This window comes from Delphinus delphis, chromosome 15 (assembly GCF_949987515.2).
Source record: "Delphinus delphis chromosome 15, mDelDel1.2, whole genome shotgun sequence".
Lineage (NCBI taxonomy): Eukaryota > Metazoa > Chordata > Mammalia > Artiodactyla > Delphinidae > Delphinus > Delphinus delphis.
Window position 1 is genome coordinate 1,841,696 of NC_082697.1, and position 24,070 is coordinate 1,865,765.

Consider the following 24,070-nt stretch of genomic DNA (forward strand, 5'->3'; position numbering starts at 1 on the left):
ACACACAGCAAACTGGGACTCGGGCCGGGGCTGCCGGGCACAGGCGCCAGCCGCGAAGGCTGAGCGTGAGAACGAGTGTCGCCCCACAAAGTCCCCACGAGCCTTTCGAGAATTTGGACTCAGGAACGTTTATGGCTTGCTTGAATCCTCCTGATATTCATGGGAATGTTTAAAATAATCCTCTTACGTTCTGAAACACGTTTAACCGTTCTTTTCCCTGGAGTGTAACAGCTGGGTGTCAACCAACTCCACCCTTATACCAGCCAGGTACACAGACCTGCCTCTGTGAACTTCCCAATTTAAATGTGATTTCCCGATAGAAGCAATAAGACAGTCATTTAGTTTATTTAAACTATTCAAATATTATCTGATTATTTAGAAACATTTATAGGGGCCAATTATATGTAACCGTTGATCAGAAATATAGCAGCTATAAAATTAATCCTCCACAACCACAGCTCTGACAAGTAGCTGGTATGTATTTAACGTACATCAAAAGCTTTTAAAATTTGCATTAAGGAGGGCTAGAGAGCAGCGAAATCGCCAGGGTCCTCGACTTCCAGGAAGCGGCTGCCACCCCTCAGCGTCTGGTTCTGAATGAGACGGGTCAGCTGGGCTAATTTTTTCTGGCTTCCCCAACCCTGGAGCTGCGCTTTCCAGCCTGGTTTTTTTTTTTAGCGGAACAGCATCCCGAGTGTGAGGGCCTGTGGGGTCCACAGTTGGCCCTATAGGAGGTCTGCGTCCTGGGCCCCAGCCTCCCACCTGGGGGCTCGACATGGCTCCCACCCGGCCTGTCTCCATCAGAGCCCAGGGCTCTGAGAGGCCTGGCACCGGCATTTTATCAGCTCCCAGGTGTGTTATTATTATTATTTCTAAATACAATCATAGCTGCACATAAACCAGAACTTGCTTCATTTAAACACCTGGGCTCTGGAGAAACACATTCTGCTGTAAGACAAATGCTTACCTTTCTGCTGTGATGTTTCAGCCTCTTTCGTGGTCGTTTCTCGCCCTAGGCTCTGCCACGTTTCACAGGAAAAACACAGGATGGCGTGAACCTTTCTAATCAGTGGTGACAGTAGTGTCCCTTCAACTCACGGCGGCGTGGAGGGACTCGTGTGGCTCCCCCACTGGCCTGCTGGCCCCCGGTCACCAGCCTACAGAGCACACCCCCGTCGGCCCTGGGCCGGGGCCCCACTTTCCGCGCAGCCAGGAGGGAGGGTGGCTCACGCCTGCGGGCCCGCCCCCGACACTGGGGATACCGAGCGGAGCTGCGGAGTTGAGCGCCATATGGCGCCCTCCCAGCAAACCCAACAGGCGCTTCTGTCACCATTGGGAAGTGGCATGAAGCTTAATCTCCCGATGAAGTGGAAGATTATCCACGTTAGCAGGAGCCCCTGCAAACAGCGCTTGCTCGGCGGTTCTATTTTTTTCCGTCCTTCTCTCCTCACATGCCAGCAGCAGCGGGGTGAGCTGCAGGCTGCAGCTCCCTGGGCGCCGAGCCCAGCCTGTACCTGAAGCTGCATTCTCCAGGTCGACCACTCCTGGGTCTGACCGACTGAGAGGCCATGGGATCCTACCCCCTCCTCCCTTTCGTCCTCCCCTCCCCAGGCAGGGCCTGCAGGGCCCAGGAAGACGGCAAGGAGGACCTTGTCTGTTTCTGTAGGATTTCCCTTCCGGGGAAATGGGAGGTGGGAGTCTGGGGTGGGCCCAGGGGGCTGCAGGACACAGAGCCCAGGGGAGAACCGAAGCTGGACTTGCCCCGTGTGGCATCACCAACATTGGGCTGTAAGCAGTTCATCCAGGTCGGCTGGGCCACTGACAAGGCGCTGCCCACAGGCCAGAAGGAAAGGGCTTTGATCACTTAGGTCCCCTGCACTGGGGCAGGGCTGGGTGGGTGTTCTGCTCTGCTGTTTCCTGGCTGTGTGACCTTGGGCAAGTCACTCAACCTCTCCAAGCCTCAGTCCCTGCCTGTGGGAGTAAAATGGTATCACCCCTTACTTCACAGGCTGAGGACTGTGTGGTAAACAGTGTCCTCTGGGTCAACGTGGAGATCCAGGTGTGTGTGTGCGTGCCTGTGCACAGCTTTGCGGGACTAGCGGAGGCCTGAGTGTGGAGTCCAGAGGAGCAGGTGGGAGCCGGGCTGGGTGGGGTTGGGGGCATCCCACCCTGTGGGCAGTTGCCATTCACACCAGCCAGCCAGGTCCACCTCAGGCCTTTCATCTGATGGGGGGTCGGGAGGAGGCCCAGACGCCAGGCCATGTCAGGCCAGTGGCCGCTGGTGTGCCAGGACACGCCTGGGGCACTGCCTTGTCACTCCTTAGGAGCAGAAGAAACCAACCTAATAGAACCAGGTGGCCACCAGGGCTCAGTGCTCCCAGGCCCAAGCGGGGACCAAGCTATGATGTGACACGGGAATCCATCATCATTTGGGTGTCCTGGGGGGCCCACGGCTGCCCACGCAGAGCCTCGGGGCCTCCTGGGCCCAGCTGGTGGTGCTGGAGACCAAGGAGCCTGCTGGGTCCCCGGTCTGGGTCTGTCTAAACGCCGGTCCTTGTGGTTTCCGCCGAAACACGGGACACATCAGCCACGTCCTCTTGCCTAGTCTGTTTCACGTGTGTAGACGGTTCCTAAAGCCACGAGTCAGGTAAGAGCCCCCACTGCGTCCTCGTGACGCGCTGCACAGGGAGAGGTAAGCGGCATGTGGGTGGGGAAGCTGCTGGCTCCTCGTCCCGGGGGGATGCCCTCCCCGGGCCTGGGGGTGCCTTGGAGGGTCCAGGCCTCTTCGAGAGGCTGCTTAGCTGTCTGCTTAATTTTGCTTTGAACACACAGACACTGAGCCTCCATGGCTTTTCTTGTTTTTATCTCCCCATTTTTCAGGAAAATGAAATCAGCTTCTTGACTTAAATAAGCATTTACAGCTCCCGAAGCCCCAAAGCCCAGATCAAACACTAACTCAATCGCCAAGCAGCGCAGCAGGCCGAACACCTAGGTGCAGGTGCAGATGCCTCTTCAGGCCTCTCGGGTTCGGTTACAACAGCCCTGCTCTGAGGCCCTTTCCTGATGGTTGATACAGAGAGGGCCCTGAGCCTGGGGCTGCAGTGGCCTGAGACCCAGCCGCTCTTGGACGGGACTGTAGCCAGAAGCGAACAAAGCACACAGCAGTCCAGCCACAAGCCGGGCCGTCAACACAGTCTGTCTCTCGGGCGTCATTTTAAAGAATAACTCCGGAGACGTAAGTCTGACTGCCCCGGCCTCACCGGGAGGCTGGAGCCACAGCGCTGTTTGCTGCTGCCTCCTGTAGCTCAGAGGCAGCCCGAGCTCCCAGACACGACCCTCCCCGGACGCCATCTGCTCTGATTGGCTTTGCTTTTAAGCCAGCGTCTCCGTGCCATGTTTCGGTGAGTGGAAGTCAGGTCCTCAAACTGAGAGCTCTGTAGAGACGGATGCCCTCCCTCTCCCCCCGCGCCCCGGCCTGGTTCCGTTCAATTCAGAAGAAGAGTCTTCAAAATTAGCTGTCAGCGGTTTGGAAGTAATTAGCAGGAAACAGCAAGTATCAGAAACGCGACTGGGCCTCCTGCAGGACCACGTGCCTGGTGAGGGTTTCCTGTCGCCATCCCGGGAAGGCAGAAGGCCCGAGGGCTTCTCCCTCTCGGGTCCAGGGAGCACCTGCTATGGGCACCTGGACGGCCCTGGAGAGATGGGCTTCTATCTGCAGCGGTGTCCTCTGCTGTCAGTTCCCTCCCAAGCCTGGAGGCGTCTCAGACAAAGAAAGCCACACTGTGCGTTCTCCCCCCTCGGACCCTGCAAGGACCCCCGTCTGCAACCACCCTGGAGGGGTGTGTCCTTCCGGTGGTCGCCCTGCGGCTGCTTCTCACATCACATGCGCACTGAGAGTCCGAAGCTCCAGGGCCCCTGGCCACGGGGTGGACGCAGAGTGACCAAAGGGAGCCCCTCATTCTCTGAGGGTCACGAGAGTCGGGTCATCCTGCAGCAGATGCACCACAGCAGTGCAAACGCAGGAGCAGACGTGGCCTCTCATCATTCCCCAGGTTGGCCCGAGTGGCCGTGTGGAAGCTAGCAGACCCTATCCACGACGAGGCCTTGCAGGGCAGCTAGAGCCGGGCCTGCCCTCGTCCTCTCCGCCCAGAAGCAGAGCCCCACAGGGCCCCTCGTCCCTCCCGCAGAACCTGAAGCACATCGCACCTCACCCCTGCGGCCTGGCCCCAGTTCTCTTCACAATACTCCTCAGGCGACGACGCTTGCTCTCACCCCTGGAAGCCAGGTCACGCCACGTGGCCTGCGTGGACCAATGACGTGGCACGGCAGTGACGTCACTTCCAGGTGGCTGCATTAAAGGGCGGAGCTCACCTCCCCGGTAAGCTGTGCCCTGCCCTGGAGGTGCCGGAGGTGGGAGCAGCCTGGACTGCGGAGCCGTGCCGGGGGTGGGGGGAGGGCGGGCGGGAGGGCCAGCAGCCCGCTGTGCACTGAGATTTGGGGCTGTTTCTCCTGCAACAGGCCCTGGCGCTGTGAACGGCCCACGGGCTTCCCGCGAAGCCGAAATAGAATCCAAGCCTCTAACTGGGCCCTCACCCTGACAATCCCACCGGACAGGTCCGAGGCCCCTGGCCCCCACGTTCTGCTCGCACCCTTGTCTGATGCTCTGTGCCCAGGAGCACATCCTGTCTTTCCCAGGAACGTGCTGGGGGGAAGTTTGTGCGCTTGCTTCTCTTAGAGCTGCTCAGTGCAGCCCAAAGTGGGGACACTGCCCAGTGCCCATGGGGCCCAGCCAGTACAGTGATGCAGGGCGAGGGAGGCATCAGGGGGTGGTGGGGACTGCAGCCAACTGAAGCTCTTGCCCCTGAAGGGCGAGCACCTCACGCCCTGGCCCTGGCGTCCCCTCACCTCATCGCCCTCACCCTCTCTCTGCCCATCTCCACTCAGCCACTCTGACCTCCTGGCTCTTCCTCCAGGACTCTGAGCATTTGTATCTGCTCTTCCCTCTGCCTAGACAGCTCTTCCCCTCGGTATCACCATGGTTCTTCTGCCACTGCATTTGCTCTCGCACCAGAGGAGGCTTCTGGGCCACCGTGTGATGGGAACTCCACCTGCACTCCACACCCCCTGGTCCCTAATATGTAAGCATCGGTAGCTTATCTTTCTCCCCGAACATAAACTCTGGGAGGGCTGGGCTCTCTCTGCCTCTTACGTGTCTTTGCGAGTCCTCTGAGCCTAGCACAGCAGAGGGGGTGCTCAGTATGCACGTGCAGGCTTAACGAACATGTGATGATGCACAGATGACCTTCACCACGACCCTCTGTCATCATTTCATACGAGAAAGACAGCCACACCAAGGAGCGAAGGGTGCCCCTTCCAGGAAGGGGCCACTGGCAACCCTGCCCTGACATACTCCAAAGTCTGTATCTCCTCTGAAGTTTATCCACAGGCCCCGCCCTGCAGCAGCCCCAGGACCACAGTCATCAGTGTGGGAACCTGAGGGGACAGACGTCAGTTTCCCCGGTAACATCCACATTGTCCTGGAGGTGGGCTGGGAGTAAAAGAACGATGAACTAGTCCTGCCGGCTGGGGGTGGGGGAGAAACAGGTTTCACTCTCACAGACACCTCCTCCCTCAATTACGGGGCACTGCTCCCCGAGTTATGGAATATTCCAAGCCCTGATCAGTCCGACCTCCTCCCTGGTCTTGACAGTGAGTCCCAACTACACACGTGGACCGTGCCCACTCTTGGGGACGACGTCTGGTCTGCAGACACGAGGCCCTGGGGCTGAGGCAGAACGCTGGCTGGCAGGAGACGGTTTGGGGGAGCCGCCTGGGAGCTGACCACGCTCCGCAGGTGCCTGGAGCCCTCATCCTAAACTCCCATCCACCCAGGGTGCTACAGCGACTCAGTGACTAGATCAAATTTCTGAATATTAAATTAATGATGGAAATCTAAAATATTAATATATTCTAATTGAATATTCTCTGATAAATTATCTGAGCATTTGCAGCAATTTGATTTTACTTTCATTTCTTAAGGAACTTTCAGCTGCATAAATAGAGCCATTAAAGCGATTCAAGAAAGGGAACATTTTCTGCTCAGATGAGGGACCGGTAAACACAAAGGGTCTGTACGTTTCTTCCGCGTGAATGATTAAATCACAGAACCCAAGGCGGCTGAGTCGTTCAGTGATGCTTTCTTCGTGTCCCTCTGGCTTTTGCGAGGACAGAGCACACTCCCCGCAGGTCTCGACTGCGTGTATAATTACAGGGAGGCCTGGAGGCTGCCACGGAAGACCCCCGACGGCACATTCGTGCTGGGGCCGCACTTTCAGAACCGACACCGTGTGGGGGCTGATGGTGCCAGACCCGCCCCACGGGGGTCTGGGAACGGGGTGGACCCTGCACTGCAGGTGACGTGATGGGCACCCCCGTCCCCTTCCTGGGGAAGGAGTCCTGCTGTTTCTACGAAAATGCTTCTCCAAATACTTGAGCACCTCCTCAAGGAGGTACGTCTCCTGGTGGGGATGAGCTGGAGCCCCTGGAACCTCCTCCTCAACTGTTCCTGGTTCCTTCTGTTCCAGTGACCCTCACAACAGTGGACGGTGTGGTGAAGGCAGAGGTGACATTTCCGCAGCCTGTTAAGATCTATCTAAGGGGGAGAAAACCCAGACACGAGCAAACTCCTGCAGCAAGCCCCACCTCGGTTTCTTCCCAGAGGCTTCAGTCTGAGAAAAGCCACTTCTTCATTCACCCACACGCGTTTCTGGCTTTGCAGAACAGGCCTTAAAGATCCATGAGAGAGGTTAGGAAGTGGAGCATCTGAAGCCTCTGCCTCTTAGAAAGCAGCTGTGTCTGCCTGAAACCTGCTCCCAGGCGACTCCTTGAAAGGGAAGTACTCTGAAAATTAGGAGGGCAACGCCCACCTGGGGGAGGGCCCTCGGGCACCCGGGGGAGGTGTACAGCCAGAGGGGCACGTCCCAGTTACACTGCAGTGTGCATCGGACAATCCCCCCGCAACAAGCAAGGCTTATAAACCCCACAAGACGGTGCTACTTTTGCTTCAAATGGTCAGCTGTATTTTTAATGAGTCAAGAGAAAACAAATACAGTCTTTTCTGTTAACCCACACATTTATCTTTTCCGGTGTTCTCCATCCCTTCCTGTAGATCTGAATTTCCAACTGGTGTCATTTCTTTTCAGCCAAAAGGATATCCTTTACTACTTAATGTGGGCCTGCTGCTCATGAGTTCCTTAAGTTTGTTGATCAGAAATGCCTTTATTTCACCTTCAATTCTGAGGGATTTTTTTTTCTGGATACAGAATTCTTGGTTGATGGTTTCTTTTCATTCAGCAATTTGAAAATGTCACTGCCCAGAGACCTCTATCACTTCTAAAGAGAGGCCAGCCCTTGTTCCCACTGTGGTCCTTTGTTTGTGCTGCATTTTTCCTCTGCTTTCAAGGTTTTCTCCCTAGTTTTAGAATTTCAGCAGTTTGACTATAATCAAGGTATGGCTTTGTTTGTATTTATCCTACTTGAGATTCACTGAATTTCTTGGATATATAAGTTTGTTTCTCCATCAAATTTGGGGAAATTTCAACCCTTTTCCCTATCTTATTATCTCTCCTCTCCTTTTGGGACTCCAGTTACACATTAGGCCACTTAATTTTGTCCCATTGAAACTCTGTGTGTTTCAATCCTCTCCCCTGCCATTCTTCAGGCTACATAATTTTTATCGATTGACACACTGACCTTTCTTCTGCCTTCTACAATCTATTTGTAAGCCCATCCAGTGCGTTTTTCATTAGAGACACTATACTCTTCAGGTTTACCATGTCCATTTGGTTATATTCTTAGAGTTTCCATTTTCCTGCTCTGATTCTCGATGTATTCATTCATTCTGACCATATTTTCCTTTAAGCCCTTGAGCCTATTTATAAGAGATATTTTAAAAGCCTTGCTGCTAATTCCAGTATCTGGGTGACCTCAGGGTTAGATTCTATGAGCGGTTTTTGCCTAATTATGGGTCATGTTTTCCTTTTCCGTTTTTGTTTTTTTTTGCATGTCTTGTAATTTTTGTTTGGATACTGATCACTGTAATCATTGTAGATGATATTATACAGAGAATCTGGTTCTGTTATCTTTCTCTGGAGGCTGCTAACTTGGTTGGACTGAAATTTAACTCTGTTTACCTTGCCGTAGGCAGCAGCTGAAGTCTCTTCTCTGCGCTCTCAATCTTCTAGCTGTTGCTTTTCTCTGGGTTTTCTGGAGTTCTCCTTGTGCGTGCACAGTTTAAGGGGTAGCCAAGGAGCTGGACAGAGCTTATAAGTGTATCTGGGAGTCTCCATCTGTGGCTACATATTTTATAGGATTTATCCCCTCACATTCCAGCTGCTTTGTCAGTTCTAAACCCCATCTTCCAACTCCTCTGGCCAGTAAGACTGGGTTTCTTCGTGAGATCTAGCCATACTTTGAGGCAAGGACGGACTGGGGGGTGCTTTCAAAGGGAAAGCCATATAAACACAGGTCTCACCCAGTGCCGTTTTCTTTTCATGGGCGGAGTCCCCTACAGTTTCTGCCTACTATTCATCACTCTCAAGTAACTTCAAATAGTTTTTAACAAAGAATTTCCCCTAGAGTTTATAATTGTTATTTGAGGAGTGTTAGTCTGATATAAACTACTCCACCATTACCAGAAACAGAACTTCCAATTTCAGTATTTTCAAGGATTGTTTATCTAACCTAACCATCTTCATAATGATCGTGAAAGGCTGACTAGTAGAGGTGGGCATGATGGCTGCATCATTCATTCACTCAATAAGCACTTAATGACATCTACTCTGTCCCTGCTGCTGTGCCTGACAGGTGAACTATCCCTCAAGGCCCTTTACACTTACTGGGGAGATAGACCTATAATCATTGAAAAAACAGCGTCAAAAACTCTACCACAATGGCAGGCAATGGGGAGGACCCGTGTTGGGGAGATAGACCTATAATCACTGAGAAAACAGCGTCAAAAACTCTACCACAATGGCAGGCAATGGGGAGGACCCGTGTTGGTCCTGAGAAGTGGGGCATTCTTAAAGGAGGCAGGAAGTAGCCAGGTTGGGGGGTGTCAGGTACAGGGGGAAAACACAGGACTCCAGGTAACCAAGGGTGTGATCAGGACCGGAAGGTACGAGTAGCCCAGCATGGCTGGAGTTTGGTGCACCAAGGGGCAGAGTCAGATCGTGGGGCCCTGTGTGATGTGCTCCAGGGTTAGGTTTTCTCCTGGGGACAGAGGGGAGATGATGGAAGGGGAACAACACACACACGTCGTGCTTTGAAAGGTCACCTTCTTCCACGAGAAGGTGCATAATGACCACGTCAGTTATTCATTCATGGATGGACACCTTCAGAGTACCAGAACATAGGTTCCTAGGTGGACTCAGTGGCAATTACACTGACAGGTCACCCAGCAAACATTTTGCAGGCTAACACTGAGTTAAAATCCAGCCAGCTCCTCACATGTACTTACACATCTGATGAACATTTATGCAGAGTCTACCCTGGGCCAGATACGGGCTCACTCACCATCTCCCTGTCACACATCTCATAACGCAGACCCCAGCCCAGGGCACATTTCATCACAAAACCAGCTCCTGAGCTCTAGTCCCCCCAACCCAGATCACCCTCCATTTACACAAAAGGTCGATAAATACTTGTGGCTGGATGTGAGGCTACGCGGTGCACAGGCACAAAACAGGAACGAAATTGTCGAGAAAATGTGAAGAAAACTTTTGACTTCAGTTGGTTCAAGATCATTTGGATTGTCAGACGTGAGGGGCTGACTTTTACGACCCTTTCCAAACCACCTGCAGCCGAGCTCCCTGCTCTAGAAACGGCCTCCCGCTTGCCTTTTCCAAGAGGCCATCTTTCATGCTAAGCAATTATGCAAGGACTTCCTTCCAGAGTCTTCTATTTCGAGCTCCCTTGCCAGACTCTCTGGCAGGGACCCCGAGGATGGGTCTGCATGACTTCTTGTCTGGTAAAATGTCAACCTCCAAAATTAAAGAACTTGTGTCCCAAGAGCATTACCTTCTGCCTCGTCACCTACAGCGGATTCCTACGGTCGCCCTGGACAGCCTCTCAAGTTAACAAATTCTGAATTTTTATTGGACTCAGCTAAGAGATGCATCCTTTTGCTAAAAGTTTGATTTGATTCTCATTCTAAATCCTGCTGGAAGTCAAACCTAACATCCATGCTAGAAAAGCTAGTGTCTTTTAAAAACCCTCCTCTAGTCTGCATGTGAAGGAATCCTAACCGAGGTAGGGAAGGGACCAAGTTCTGGATGACGGGCAGAAAGCTGATGCCGGGTGGCTCTTGAGGCCACAAAAGGGCTCTGCGTTCTCTCCCTTCTGAGTCCCCCAGTGACTGCGCGGCGCCTGACACCCATGGATGACCCCAGACTGTTCTGTCCAGAGCCCAGGGCTGGAATTTGGGAGTGGGAAGGTCTCTTGTTAATCTTTGCTGGATGTCCCCTCCTGCCATTCCCCATGATTCCCCCCCCCCCCCGCCATAATGAAAAGCCTCTACCCAGCTTCCCAGGGGATCAGCTTAGCGACTGTGAATTGGTTCCTCCTCCCTTCTGAGAGGACAGCCTGGATCTTCTGAGCGCTATCTCCGGGAAGCGGCTGCACCTCCTCACGCACCACTTCACTGAGAGTGCGCTCTAATGCTGGTGGGCGTGGCACCGGGAGTCTGGTGGGCGTGGCACCGGGAGTGCGTACCGGCCTCGCCCGGGGGGCGTCACGGCTCCCGGCAGCCCTGCCAGCAATAGCTGCCTCGCCCTGCCCAGGGCCCCCTCGGCGGGGCGAGCGAATGCTCAGCGAGGGTCTCCCTGCATGGCCCAGCGAAGGCTCACAAAGAGACAAGATACTCTTTCCAAGGAAAACGCCTGTAAGTAACACAGGTCTCTTTGGGAAGAACATTCTGCCGGCTGCTCTCCCTCCCGCTTTTTCATTTAACATCTTATCAGAAGGAAACGCCGTAGTGAGTGCAGAATTGCAGCTGATCCCAGCTGAGCCTCCAGAGCTCCACACTCAGCTTCCCACTCCCATCAAGCTGCAGTCACGCTGCTGTGATTTGGGCGTCTTTCGGGGCAGCACCCCCCCCAAAAAAAAACAAACCACTGACAGGAAACTCATCGACCTCCTGCAGACACAGTGGGGTAGAAAAGCACCCCAAACCCTCGCCTGTGCTCCGTAAGAGTTTAAGGGAGAAAGCGGGGAGAAGGAGCGAGGGAGGGTGCGGGGGCAGACGCTGAGCACACGAGTGTGCGCCCACGTGGAAGTGGGGGGGCTGTGTGCGCACGCGTGTGTGCATCTGCCTGCATGAGTTTCTGGGCTTTCTCCCGTAATGACTTGGAATCCATTGGAAAAACCAATCTTTTACAGAAACTGTAACAGAGATTCCATTTTCCATTTGCTGGAGGTACCATCTCCGCATGATCCTCCGCATGAGGATCAGCTCAGCTTGGAGGCCGACTCCAGGGGAAGCAGTGCCAGGACCCCCCCACAAATGCCACATGCCACGGCCAGCATGCTGTGTGAGCCCATGGGTGCCCGGGACGGCTCGCCATCGGGATTGCTGCCATCACTCCCTCCCTCACTCATTTGTTCATTCAGTCAACACGCGCAGTGCCTGCCGTTTACAGTACAGAGATGCAGGCAGGGCCCCTGCCTTCAGGAGGCCTGTCCTTGGGTGAATAAATAGCAGGCATGACGTCAGACTGTACTGAGTGCTACGGCGGAAGTACAGCGGGACAGTGTGGTAAAGACAGACCAGGCTTGGAGAAGGGCAGGTGAGTCAGGTCTGATCGCTCACCTAGACCACCCCCTTCCTTGGCGCTGCGGGGCCCTTCGAGCCGAAAGGACGCACACTTTCTCCTCTGGGGAAACCCACTGGGGCAGCACGCAGCCATTTCCCACACGTACCCCTCCTCCTGGGCACAGAGCTGGGCCGCGTTCCCCGGGGTCCTCTGCAACTTGGCCAATGGAATTCAGGTGGGAATGGTGTTTCCCACGTCCAGGCCCAGCCGACCCTGCGCTCCTCCCTCTGGCGCCCCGCATGACAGCCCCCAAATGACCTTCCCAGGAGCAAGAAATAAACCTCTGTTCTGTTCGGTTTCTGAAATTGTGGGAATGCCCGTCAGAGCGTCAGCCCTCCCTGCAGTCCGCGTTGGAGCAGACATCCACCTGGAGGTAGCCTCCCTCCAGGGGCTGCGGACACGTCGGGGGGTCCGAGCAGCAGAGGATGCGGTCTCTCCAAACCACAGCAACACTGCAGACTAGAAGACAGGAGAGGCTGCCCCTCAGTGAGTCCGTGGAGCGCGCAGCTCTGCTCATCGCACGCCAGACGCCACGCCCGGACCGCCTGTCCCCACGGCTCCAGCGTAGAAACATCACCAGCAAGGAGAGTCCCCAGGAGCCTGCGTGTGCAGGGGCCCGAGAGCTCCCGCCGTCGCTGCTTTCCTGCCGGATTTTGCAAGGTTTACGTTCACTGGGGAGGGGGCTCATTTCCCTGCTTCAGAGAGGTGCACGTCCCCCATCAGGGCACACAGACGTCACTGTGGCCTCGTGAGAAGACTGTGCCTCCTCAACACAGCCACAGGCCCGCGGGGCGCGAGTGCCTGCTGCTGGGGGAAGCCGGCTCTCCCCTCTCCTACTGCCAGACCCGACCTCTCTGCCTCGGGGCTGCCGGCAGTGGTCAGGCTGGAAGCACACGGGTGTCTTTCCTCCACTGTCCAGCAGAGGACAGACGACCCAGCAGATCTTGGGAACCCCTGCAGGACAAGGGCTCTGCCCACAGTGGCCTTCTTCCCTTTTGGGACCTTTCACAGGCCTGGGTACGACTGGGCACAGAGGAGGGAAATTCCTCGTGTCGGTACCCATATCATCAACTCTGAGAAAGCTCTGAGAGCCAGGACGACAGAATATCCCAGTGGCGGCAAGATGCCTGCCAAACGCACGTGGGTGAGGGTGTGAGTGAGCAAATGCCCCCTCGGGGCTCATTACAGACTCACCCATCACTAGAAGGTTCCCGCCAAGCATTGAGTATTGGTGAGGATGACTCGGCCAGACGTTCCGGAGTTTGGGAAATGAGGTGGATCTGGCTTGCGGGTCAAATCGGGCCCACTGCCTGCTTTTGTAAACAAAGTTTTATTGGAACCCAGCCACGCCCGTTAGTCTACATATTGCCGAGGGCCGCCTTCACGCTACAAAGGCAGAGCAGAATAGTTTCAACAGAGGCCAGTCGGCAGGGCTCACAAAGCCTAGAACATTCACTACCTGGTCCTTCACAGAAGACGCTTGCCAAGGGCTCTGAGGAAAACAGACGCAGACGCAGAGAATGGGCTTGAGGACACGCGGAGGGGGAAGGGTAAGCTGTGACGAAGTGAGAGTGGCATGGACATATATACACAACCAAACGTAAAATAGACAGCTAGTGGGAAGCAGCCGCGTAGCACAGGGAGATCAGCTCCGTGCTTTGTGACCGCCTGGAGGGGTGGGATAGGGAGGGTGGGAGGGAGGGAGACGCAAGAGGGAGGGGATATGGGGATATATGTATACGTATGGCTGACTCACTTTGCTATACAGCAGAAACCAACACACCATTGTAAAGCAATTACACTCCAATAAAGATGTTAAAAAAAAAAAAAAGAAAAAGTTTGCCAATCCCTGAGTTAGATGGACAGATTTCTACTAGAGATGACCTTTGGGGAGCACAGCCCAAGGCCTTCAACAAAACTGGCTCACAATGAAAACCTGACTCCCTGTCCAGTTTGCTTTCAATCCTGGCAACACTTCAGAGGAAGTTTCTGGCTCCGGTGTATCTAAGACACGTCAACACTTGCATGTCCCCCCCCCCCCCCGCCCCCTCCCGCCCCAGAGCTATGTTTCCTCTGCTTTATGCAGAGATGCCTCCAGCTTTCCAATTGTGAGCCAATAAAGCCTCCTTTTGGAATAAATGTATTTATACTGAAAATGAGCTACTAGAGGAAATCTCAAGTAAATGGCAAGTGGCAGTCCAACGCGGCAAAGGCCTCGAGGCTGGCGGGGGCCCCAGAGCCGTCACCAGCACCCCCGTTGGCGTGGGCTGTGCCCTGGGCCTGGCCCATGTGCCCAGAGGACGCTCAGTCTGGGAAACTGCGCCCGGGCTGGGGGGGTCGCTGCTTGAGCGCCTCCCTCCAGTCCTCACCTCCGTTTCGCTGTGATCCCGCCCTCCCAGGCAGGCCGCTCAAGGGCGCGTGATGGCTCTGGAAGTGAACTCCCATCCCAGGGGACTGAGGCAGGAGGGTGGCTCTGTGTGACTGAAACTCAGCAGGGCCCTATGGGGCCCTCCTGGTCACAAAAGCCTTTCCGTGTCCCCTGTTTCTTACTTGCAGGAAAAAGGCTTCAGTCTCCTAGACCTTCCTGAATACCAAAGAGCAGATTCAAACACTTGCTAACCAGGGAAGTAAGGGAATGCGGAAAAACAAAGGGAGAACAATCACACTACAGTGCAGAGATCAAAGCAGGATCCTGGTTCCTGCTCAAGGAGTGTACGTAACTGCATCTTCAGTTCTTCTGCAGGAACTGAGGACCCCACGCAGGTGGAGGACGGCAGCTCCAGGCTGAGCACGAGATTCCTAGAGCCCCGTCCTGCTACCTCACCAGCAACCAGTCAGAAGAAAGTCACACACCCTGCAGCCCTCACCCCAAGTTTTGCCTATAAAAACTTCTCCCCCAAGAGAAACTCCCTTCAAATCAGGGAGTTTGAAGTTTTTGAGCACGAACCACCCATTCTCCTTGCTTGGCCCTGCAGTAAACACTTCTCTGCTCCAAACTCCAACATTTCGGTCTGTTTGGCCTCCCCCATGCGACAGGCACACACACTTGTGTTCGGTGATACGCTGAGCTGGACACACCCTCCTGCTCCTCCTTTTTTCCACGACTGCCACACACAGCACTTCTGACACCAGAGGTGTCACCACATCCAGCAATTCTCTGTGACACCAGCTGGGGGCGCTACCATTTAACTCAACTCTGACACCATCTACCCGGAGAGGGCGTCCATCCCACAGGTTAAGGGCTCGGTTCCCCGAGATGCTCCCACTTCAGACGTCAATTGCCAAGTCCAGGTTGTCACCTGAGCTTCTGACCGATTGGCTGTAACTCTGAGGTTCCAACACCCCCCTCCTTGGGTTCGATTAACTTGCTAGAGCAGCTCACAGAGCTCGGAAAACCAGTGCACTCGCTAGATCATTGGTTTATTGTAAAGGGTACGAACTCGGGAACAGTCAGAGGGAAGAGGCGTAGGACGAGGTGTGGGAAGGTTCCCGGAGACTTCACGCCCTCCCTGAGAGCCATCCTCACTGAATCTCCATGTGTTCACCCCCCGGAAGCTCTCTGAACCCTGTCCTTTTGGGGTTTTATGGAGACGTCGTTACGTAGGCACGACTGATTAAATCATGGGTCACTGGTGACTGATTCAACATCCAGCCCCTCTTCCCTCCTGGGGTGAGCGGCTGGGGGGGAAGGGGAACGTGAAGGTCCCAGCCCTGCAGTCACAGGGTTGGTACCCGCCCCGGCCTTAGGTTCCCCTGGGACTTCCCCAAAGTCCCCTCATGCACATGAGCTCAGGTGTGCCGGAAGGGGTTTGCTGTGGATGTCTGCAGACATCTTTTTCACTCTTATCATTTAGGAAATTGCACGGGTTTTACGAGTTCTGGCCAGAAACAGGAACAAAGACCAAACTAAGTCACAGTGTCACATGTGGTGAAGGCAGGGCGATAGTCACGACACGGCTCCGTGGCTGTGGTGTGTATGGTGGGGTGACTGACCTGGATGGCCCTGCGAGGTCTGCTGCTTCAGCTCTGCATTTTAATACCCACCCCCCAGCTTTCTGCATCAAAAAGAACAGGAAACAAAACAGACTAATCAGGCCAAGGAATGAAGCCGACGCCCTAATAACACTCGAGGGGCCCCAGCTCCACAGGTGGGGAGAGGCGCTGGCCACGGATGGGATTATCTAACGGGGTTCTCACCACCACTTTATCAAACTGTTGTTCAGATTGGGCTGCAATCTTCCTTCAAAGGGAAGGAGATGACGCTAGTTGGTGGCCTTGATCATTGAAAAACAGATTTGTAAAATGAGTCCTTCAGGAAAAGCAACCTCGTGGTGGCTGCTGGGAGCAGGTGACCCTAAGGGAAGGGACACAGAACTGCCCCCCCCGGCACCTCAGGCTCAGTCTCAGCACCTCTGACTTTTCACCAAGATCATGGTCAGCGTGGACAAGCCATCATTCTCCATTCAATATCTTAGCCATAATCGGGAAGAAGTGTGAACATGCAGACCAAAGGAAGGTGTCAGAGGTCAAAGGCCATGACCCAAGTCTCCATCCCATCTCCTTCCATGCACCAGAACAGTCACTGGACAGTAACCGGAGAGAGGACCCAATGCAAGCAGGCCCGTCCACCCTGGAGGATGCAACTGCCCTTCTGACTTTTCTGTTCTGTGTATTATTTATCTCATTACTGAAAAGGCAAAATCTTGACCTTAGACACCCAGTGCAGAGCCGGTCCCAGGCTCCAGGAACAAGCCCATCAGACTTGATTCGCGAGATCCCGGGACAGGCAGGGGCTAAAGCCGAGAGCTTCCCCACCGGCAGGAGCGTCTCCACTTACCCTCACCAGCTGCTGCGGGAAGGGCCCGCGGGAGTTTTCTGGCACGTTGATGGGCGGGATGACCCAGTCCCGTTTCTGCCGCCTCAGCCCATTGGAGCTCTGATGCTGTGGCCACGGCAACAGTGTGTCATTTGGCGGCTGGACAGGGTCCAGGGGTGCACTCTTCTTTCCTTTCTGCAGCGTTATTTGGAAGGGAGAGAAGACGAAAAGAAGCCTGGTTAGGTGTTGCAGAGGAAAAGGCATCTGTTAGAATTTGTACTATCCTAGATCCAGGGAAAGATTGGATGGTGTTGGGAAAAGTGGGGACGTGTTAGGGAAAAAAATCTAGCAAGACCCTCATCTCTACAAAGAAATGGACTACAGATTAAATGGGGGTTAAGAAACCATAAACAAAGAAGAAAATATAGCTGACTCTTTAACCAGTACATCAGGGCCCAAAACGATGGAAAAAAATTACAAAGGATAATATTCATACATTTTAACTTAAAACCCTTGTTTATGAAAACATACCCTAAAAGCAATTGATGAAGTTACAACAAATCTGACAAACAGCTAAGAGCCTGACTATATAAAGAGTTCCTACAAATCAATAAGAAAAAATTGGAACTTCATTATAACAGGAAAAAGACACAAATAGATAATTAACAGCAAAGTAAATATAAAGGATCAATAAACTCATGAAAAATGTCCAGTCATCAAACAATGCAAATTAAAGCAATATATCCTCCTCACCCATCAAACTGACAAGAGTAAACAAAATGAATCCTCCCCCCTGAGGAGCGTGTCGTGAGTGAGTCAGCAGAGGGTGATGGTTGAGGTTGTGGGATTTGGCGTTAAACAGACCTGGTGTCTTATGTTTACCTGCATCCAAAGATTCATGTGACACGGGGCAAGTGCCCTTAATCTCTCTCAGCTCCAGCTACTTCTTTTATAAAAACGGGCTTGGTAATAACAGCACTGAACTCAGAGGGTTGCTATGGAAATTAGACTGATAAGAGCCCATGCCTGGCGGGAACCGGCGGGACTGAATGTCGGCTGCTCTGAAGTCAATGGGGCTCCTCACTGCTGGGAGCAGCATTCTGCCAACAGCTATCGGAAGCCTCAAAAATGGTCCTCGCTTTTGACCCCGTAACTCCACAGCTGGAAGTCTGTCCCAGCGGAACTGCATGTGGACAAACCCGCCAAATAAAGATGCTCATCGTAGCTGTCTTTATAATAACATTATGTACATGTGAAATAGTAAAAATACCAGGAAAAAATTCTGGAAGTCTGATGGTGGCAAATAATATTTAAATGCATTACACTACGTCCATATTTTGGGATACTGCGTGTCATTAGAAGTTATTCTTTGTAAGTCAGAAAGAGAAAAATAAATACCGTATGCTAACGCATCTATATGGAATCTAAAAAAAAAAAAAAAAGGTACTGATGAACCTAGTGGCAGGGCAGGAATAAAGATGAAGACATAGAGAATGGACTTGAGGACACGGGGCAGGGCAAGGGGAAGCTGGGGCGAAGCGAGAGTAGCATCACACATATCCACTACCAACTGTAAAATAGCTACTGGGAAGCAGCCGCATAGCACAAGAGCAGCTCGGTGCTTTGCGACGGCCTAGAGAGGTGGGATAGGGAAGGTGGGAGGGAGGCTCAGGAGGGAGGGGATATGGGGATATATGTATGCATATGGCTGATTTACTTTGTTGTACAGCGGAAACTAACACAGCATTGTGAAGCAATTATACTCCATAAAGATGTATTAAGAAAAAAAGAAGTTACTCTTTGAAGATATGAAGAAATTCCATACACTGATAGGAAGTGGAGAAATGGCACCAAAGTATACAGGCAGCATAAGTCCCCATGTTTTTTAAAAGGATAGAAAAAAGATTGGAAGGGAATACATAGAAATGTAAACTCTGGTTTTCTCTGGTCACCAGTGAGTTTTTATTTTAATTTATTCCTTTTACCTTTCTGTATTTCTGAATGTTATAATGTACATGAAATTGTATAATTAGAAGAGCTAACAGGACTCACGTATACACAAGACATCTGCACCTATATCGCCTCCATGTTTATTTTCAAGGTGCCCCGTGTGGTCGCCTCCGCACCGTTCTCATGGTTGATGTTCATTTCACTCGAGTCTCAGAGCCAGGAGCATATGAGAGCTCACGTGGCAGAGACAGACCCTGGACCAGGACAGCCCAAGCCAGAGAGGACAGAGCTGGCTGGAGGCCCTAGGCGGTGGCCCCTCTCCAATCACGGCGGGGTCCCCACCCTCCAGCTGAGCTCCCACCCAGTGAGAACCTGTTGGTCTTGCCATTGCCCGTTGAACCTTCCCCACTCCCTCTTGCAAAAAAGCTGCATAGAATAAGTTAGACACACGTCGACAAAACTAATTAAAAAAACCAAAAAAACAGATCAGTCCTGAACGCCAAAACCTGATGCTACATCAATGGAAAAACCCATCTGGACAAGCCACACGCCAGAGACCTCCCTCTGGGACTTTCCCCACCAGGGGTCCTGCTGTCTTTCGTGTTGAGCTCCTGCACTTAAGAGTCTGCAGCAATTAAAAACCGAAAGGCTTCCCTAGGTCGCTTCCCATCCTTCATGAGAAGAATCCACGCGAGGTGTGTGCATCCCCAGTGGCCTTGATTTCTATGGAAACATGACATTCTCTCAACACCTATTCAAGTCAAACTAACAGATGCTGCCTTGTGACCAACCCTGCATCTCTCACGATGACAGGGGTGGGGTCATCTCTAGACTCCTTGATGAGCATCACAGAACAGTGTTCAGGATGGTCCTGGCCACACCCTGCCCCCTTGCAGCCAGGATGCAGACAACTGCTCTCCACGTGTCAGGGGCAGCCAACGCCTTGTGGGCACTGAGCGTTCTGAACCGTCTCTGCCTGCATCTTCCCTGCTGCCAAGGCTACAGGAAGGTCATCCCCCCTCTACCAGGGAGGCGACTGGGCGGCTCAGAGAGGCCAAGTAACTTCTGAAGGTCACAAAGCTCTTTAGGCAGAGGCAGGATCTGTGTGCCCCCCTCACTTCTGGGGTTTCTTCATGGGGCCCCATCCCCTCTACGGGTCCTCATGTCAGTGTGCAGTGGGCTGGGCAGACATGGACATTCCCATCGGAGAGGCCCAAGGACGTCAGTGAAAAACCTCGGACCAGCAGAGGCATTTCTGAGTTCCCGCGGCGTCAGCTTCCAGGTTAGAAATGCCAAGTGTGAGATTCCCACCTGGACTCCCCACCTCTGCGCTGACGCCTGCCGCGTGTGCTCAGTGAGCCCTCCAGGGGACTGCCACGCTCCACAGACGCATGACCTTGCGGGGGCTCCCGGCCTCACAGGAAACGAGGGTCACCCGGCACAGGCACTTGCCTCAGCAGAGGGGACCCGCTTGGTGTTTGCTCTGAGCGCGTCTGCGTGCGTGTGTGGGGTGCTGGGGCAGGGGTCCCGGCCACAAGCACGGCCTCTGGGAGGTGGAGCCTGGCCGTCCCGGCTCCGCCATGTCTCCCACGTGCGGCACAGAGAATGCAGGTCTGCCTCGCCCGCTGATGCTTGGGCACCTGCAGAAGCTCACCGAGCCTCTTCATTCTAGACTCGGAATTGTCAAGGTTTTCATCGAGCCGTTCTCCTTTTAAAAACCTGCTTTGTCTTCATTTGCTTAGGCTGAGCTTGCATGGCGTTAATTTCCCTAGTGTTGTTTAAATAAATTGCACATATTTGCTACTATTTTAAAGCTGTGAGACAAGTGTAATAACAAAATCTGGCGAAGATCAATGCCAGACCTGCACTAGCTTCAGCTGGGAAGACACACCCACTTCTCCGGGGGAGGAACGCCGATGACGACAATGACCCGTCACCTGATGAGGCGCGCACGCGCTTCGGGACCCGCGCGGACGTCGGGCCGTTCAGAGTGCGGCACGCAAACCCCGACGCGTAATCATACTAATGGTAAATCATGTTTCTGGCCGCTCTCGAAGGTGTTTCCGAACAGACGACAGCTGCCGATTTCCCCACTGCGCCCTGGTCACCCGTGTTTCTGAGCCAATGATGGCGGGTGTTGGGTGATAACGTGAATGTGGCCTCTATGCTCCTGATACACGTGTGCACGTTCACCTACGTAGGCACACGCATGTATGCACAGGCCAGGCACATACAGACACGTGCACGCACACATGTGCACGTGCCTCTGTGCTATGTCTCATATACACATGCACGTGTGTACACATGTGTGTGTGTGTGTTGTTTCTCTGTGTATGTAACGCGTCACAATTTTCTCAGAACCAACAGCCCGGCCCCAACAGGCTGTTCCTTACACACAGTTCAGCCCAAGTCAGAGGTCTTGTAACTGGTGGGGGTCGGAGGGGGTCCTGACGGCCGCGCTGGCCTTGGAGCCAGCAAGCTGCTCCCTGCAGGTTCGCAGGATGGCGAGCGCTGAGGGATCGCCTGGTCCTCTGATGGGACTCAGCCCGGCCCACCCCAGGGAGGAGCTGGTGCTCGACAAGCAGCGGCTGAGCGGGGCACGGTGTGCAGCGGGGGTGGCGGCCCCTGGGGACCCCTCGGAGCCCTGATCCCAGGAAGGGGTGGCAGGCGGGCTTTTACAGGGGCATCTTGAGGGGCCAGGACCGCCCAGGACACGCGTCTGCCCTGTTCCGCCTGCAGCGGGCCTTTCCCAAAAGGGGCAGAGGAAGGGCAGGGGCCGTGGCTCCCAGGTACAGATCACGCAGAGGCCAGGCGCTCATTTGTGAGGCCCTAAATCCGTCTGCTCCTTATCAGCTGTTATTTACAAAGCATTTCTCATCTCAGATGGCCTCTCCCACTGAGCCTTCATCCATCGGGCTTAGCAGCGGATCGTTCCGCTGACGATGCTCTGAAATGGTGACTTACTAGGGGAGGAGCCTCCCCAGGCTGGGCTCCTAGCGCCAGGCCTGGGGCCCGGGATGAGTCTTATCCTGCCTCTGGGCCTCCGTTTCCCGCCCCGGAGCTGGACAAGCTCTGCGCTTTGGGGGCAGCTGGGGCGTGGGCAGGAGGCTGGGGTACTTTCTGGAGCGTAGCTTCTTCACGTCACAACCTGGGGGGGTTCCGTGGTCTCGCTCCTGAGTGATACAGGTGAGCTACGGAGTCACTGCCCCAGCGGACTCGCACTTTGCAAAGACGAAACGCCACCCCGTGCCTGTGCGGTTGCTTGGGCTGGTCCCCCTCGAGGGGTGTGCACACCTGCTCTGTCTAGAGCATGTGGGGGTCTGGGGAGGCCAGGACGGGGGTCTAAGACCCTTCTAGGTCACCTCGTCTCTGGGCTTCGCGCTTCTCTCTCGGCAGGTTTTCAGGAACAGCCTCAGGCATAGGCATCTTCTCTCCAGGGACAAAGTGACAAAACCCCCATGCTCAGGAACACAGCTCAGTGAACTCAAGAGAAAAGGGGAGGAATGGAGACAAGGACCATCTTCCACTCTCACGGGAAGGCCGAGGCCCCGGATTCACAGGCAAGCTGCGTGACTGCCACCCTCCCGCAAAGTCATCATTTTCCACCTTCTCCTGGCACCAGCCCAAACCTGGAGCCCAGCAGTGACCCGCACACCCGCCTTCCCAAGGTGGCTTTTGTTTTTTATCTCCTCACCGGGCATATTATCTTATTTTCTTAAGCTCCCAGCAGCCCTGTGCCTGCCCGGGGCCTGCTCTCCTTGTAAGGAGCGTCGCTCTGTGTGTCTGACTATGAGAGTAATCAAGTGTGGCTTCTAGGTGAGGTCTTCAGGGACTCCCCGACATTAGGAAGAAGCTGGGTCACTTCCTTTCCATCATCGTTCACAAGTGAAAGATGAATAATGTAAAACCTACCTGGGGCAGGTTTTAAATTATCGCCTCTTTTTTTTTTCTTTTTTTCAAAAAGGAAAAAAAAAGAGAGAGGAAAGTGTCAGGGGAGGACGACAGTCATATGCACCTCCTCCAATCTACATGCAGGAAGTTACAATCTGTCATCTTTTTCTATCACCCAACCACTCGCCTGGTAGGAACACAGACTTATGAAGAGCCAAGTATAAGCAAATAGGTGACTCACGAAACACTCAGAAGCGGCGCTGGGCAGGGAATATAAACAACGCAGACTGTCTTCAAGGCAGCAAGTCCCTTCCCAGCCATCATGGTTTGAGGAGGGTGACAGCTGCTTAGCAGCGAATAAGCGATATGTACTGCTCACCTCTCCTGGTGACGGGAGTGTAGGTGACGGGTCCCACTGCGAGACAGGCAGGGACCTGGGACCCGGGACCCTCTGCTGCAGGGCTTGCACCTGGATAGACGTCTCCTTGAGCAACAGATACAAAGAGACTATAAGGGACTGAAAAGAACTGCACCCACGGCGCAGTTGGGGCAAGTCTGAACAAGATACAAAGAGTCCCAAAACCCAACTGCCACTTCTGAAGAGCCGGGAGCAAAAGCATGGTCCTGCGCATGCGCCCTGCACTCACCACCACCAAAGCCACCCTCTGGCCCAAGCCCTGGACACACCCCTATCCTCACCCCACACACAGAACCCCACGGACGCCCGGCCACTTCTGCAGAGTGCGACGAGCTCCACTGTTCTCCAGAAGATGGCTCAGCAGAAGCCACTGCCCTCAAGAGGTGACGTGGATATGAAAACGGCTTCAACAGTCCCAGATCCCAGTGCGTTTCTAAGGAGCGCCTGGCAGCCCTGACCTTCGAAGATGGGGTCACAGATGACAGCCTGACCCCCCATGGGCCCTCCCACACAGCTGTTGGGTCCCATGCCGCCCTGCCTCAGCACTGTAAACTCCCCCCACTTTTGAGAAAATAGCATGAACACAAGTCCACCAATTCAACAAAAGCTACATTTATGGGGACACTTTCAAGTTAGCTCCCCGTGGGATGTGCCAACCAGGCGAGCTGACCGCCAGCGTCCACGAGGACACCTTCTCCATCAAGGGGCCTGGTGTCAGCTTTCTGGCCCCCCCTGCGATGGAATCATGGGCTTTCCTTACCCAGGGCAGTGCCTTCTCGGGAAGGTGCCCTGTGTGATCTTCTTTCCCTGACTGGCAGCGCGTGGACCCTGAATGCGGAGGCAGGGGATGGGCAGGCTGGAGGGAATTGTGGTTTTTAACTTCCCTGTTCTTCCCTGCTCTCTGGTCTCCAGACTGGGCCATGTGCCGAGGAGCAGTGCGTCCAGCCCCTCTCTGGGCAGTGGGTGCGCAGCTCAGGGACAGGGGTCTGGGACCTGCACCTGCACTGAGCTTCCCGCGAGATGCAGGCAGGGGAGGCCCTCAGGATGGAGCCCTGATGAGGCCGGGCTGCTTCTCTTTCGCCACGAAGGTCAACCAGCCCGCGTGTCTCCCCGCACGAAGCAACA

At 54.1% G+C, this 24,070-nt stretch overlaps 1 protein-coding gene across 1 annotated transcript in view; it reads right to left on the reverse strand.

The window, feature by feature from the left end:
- CDH4 (cadherin 4) overlaps window positions 1-24,070 on the reverse strand; it is a 154,507-nt gene that overhangs the window by 113,958 nt on the left and 16,479 nt on the right. Inside the window, exon 3 of the mRNA XM_060033317.1 lies at window positions 16,708-16,881. Coding sequence (XP_059889300.1) covers window positions 16,708-16,881 — 174 coding nt within the window. The remainder of the gene's footprint in view (window positions 1-16,707; window positions 16,882-24,070) is intronic.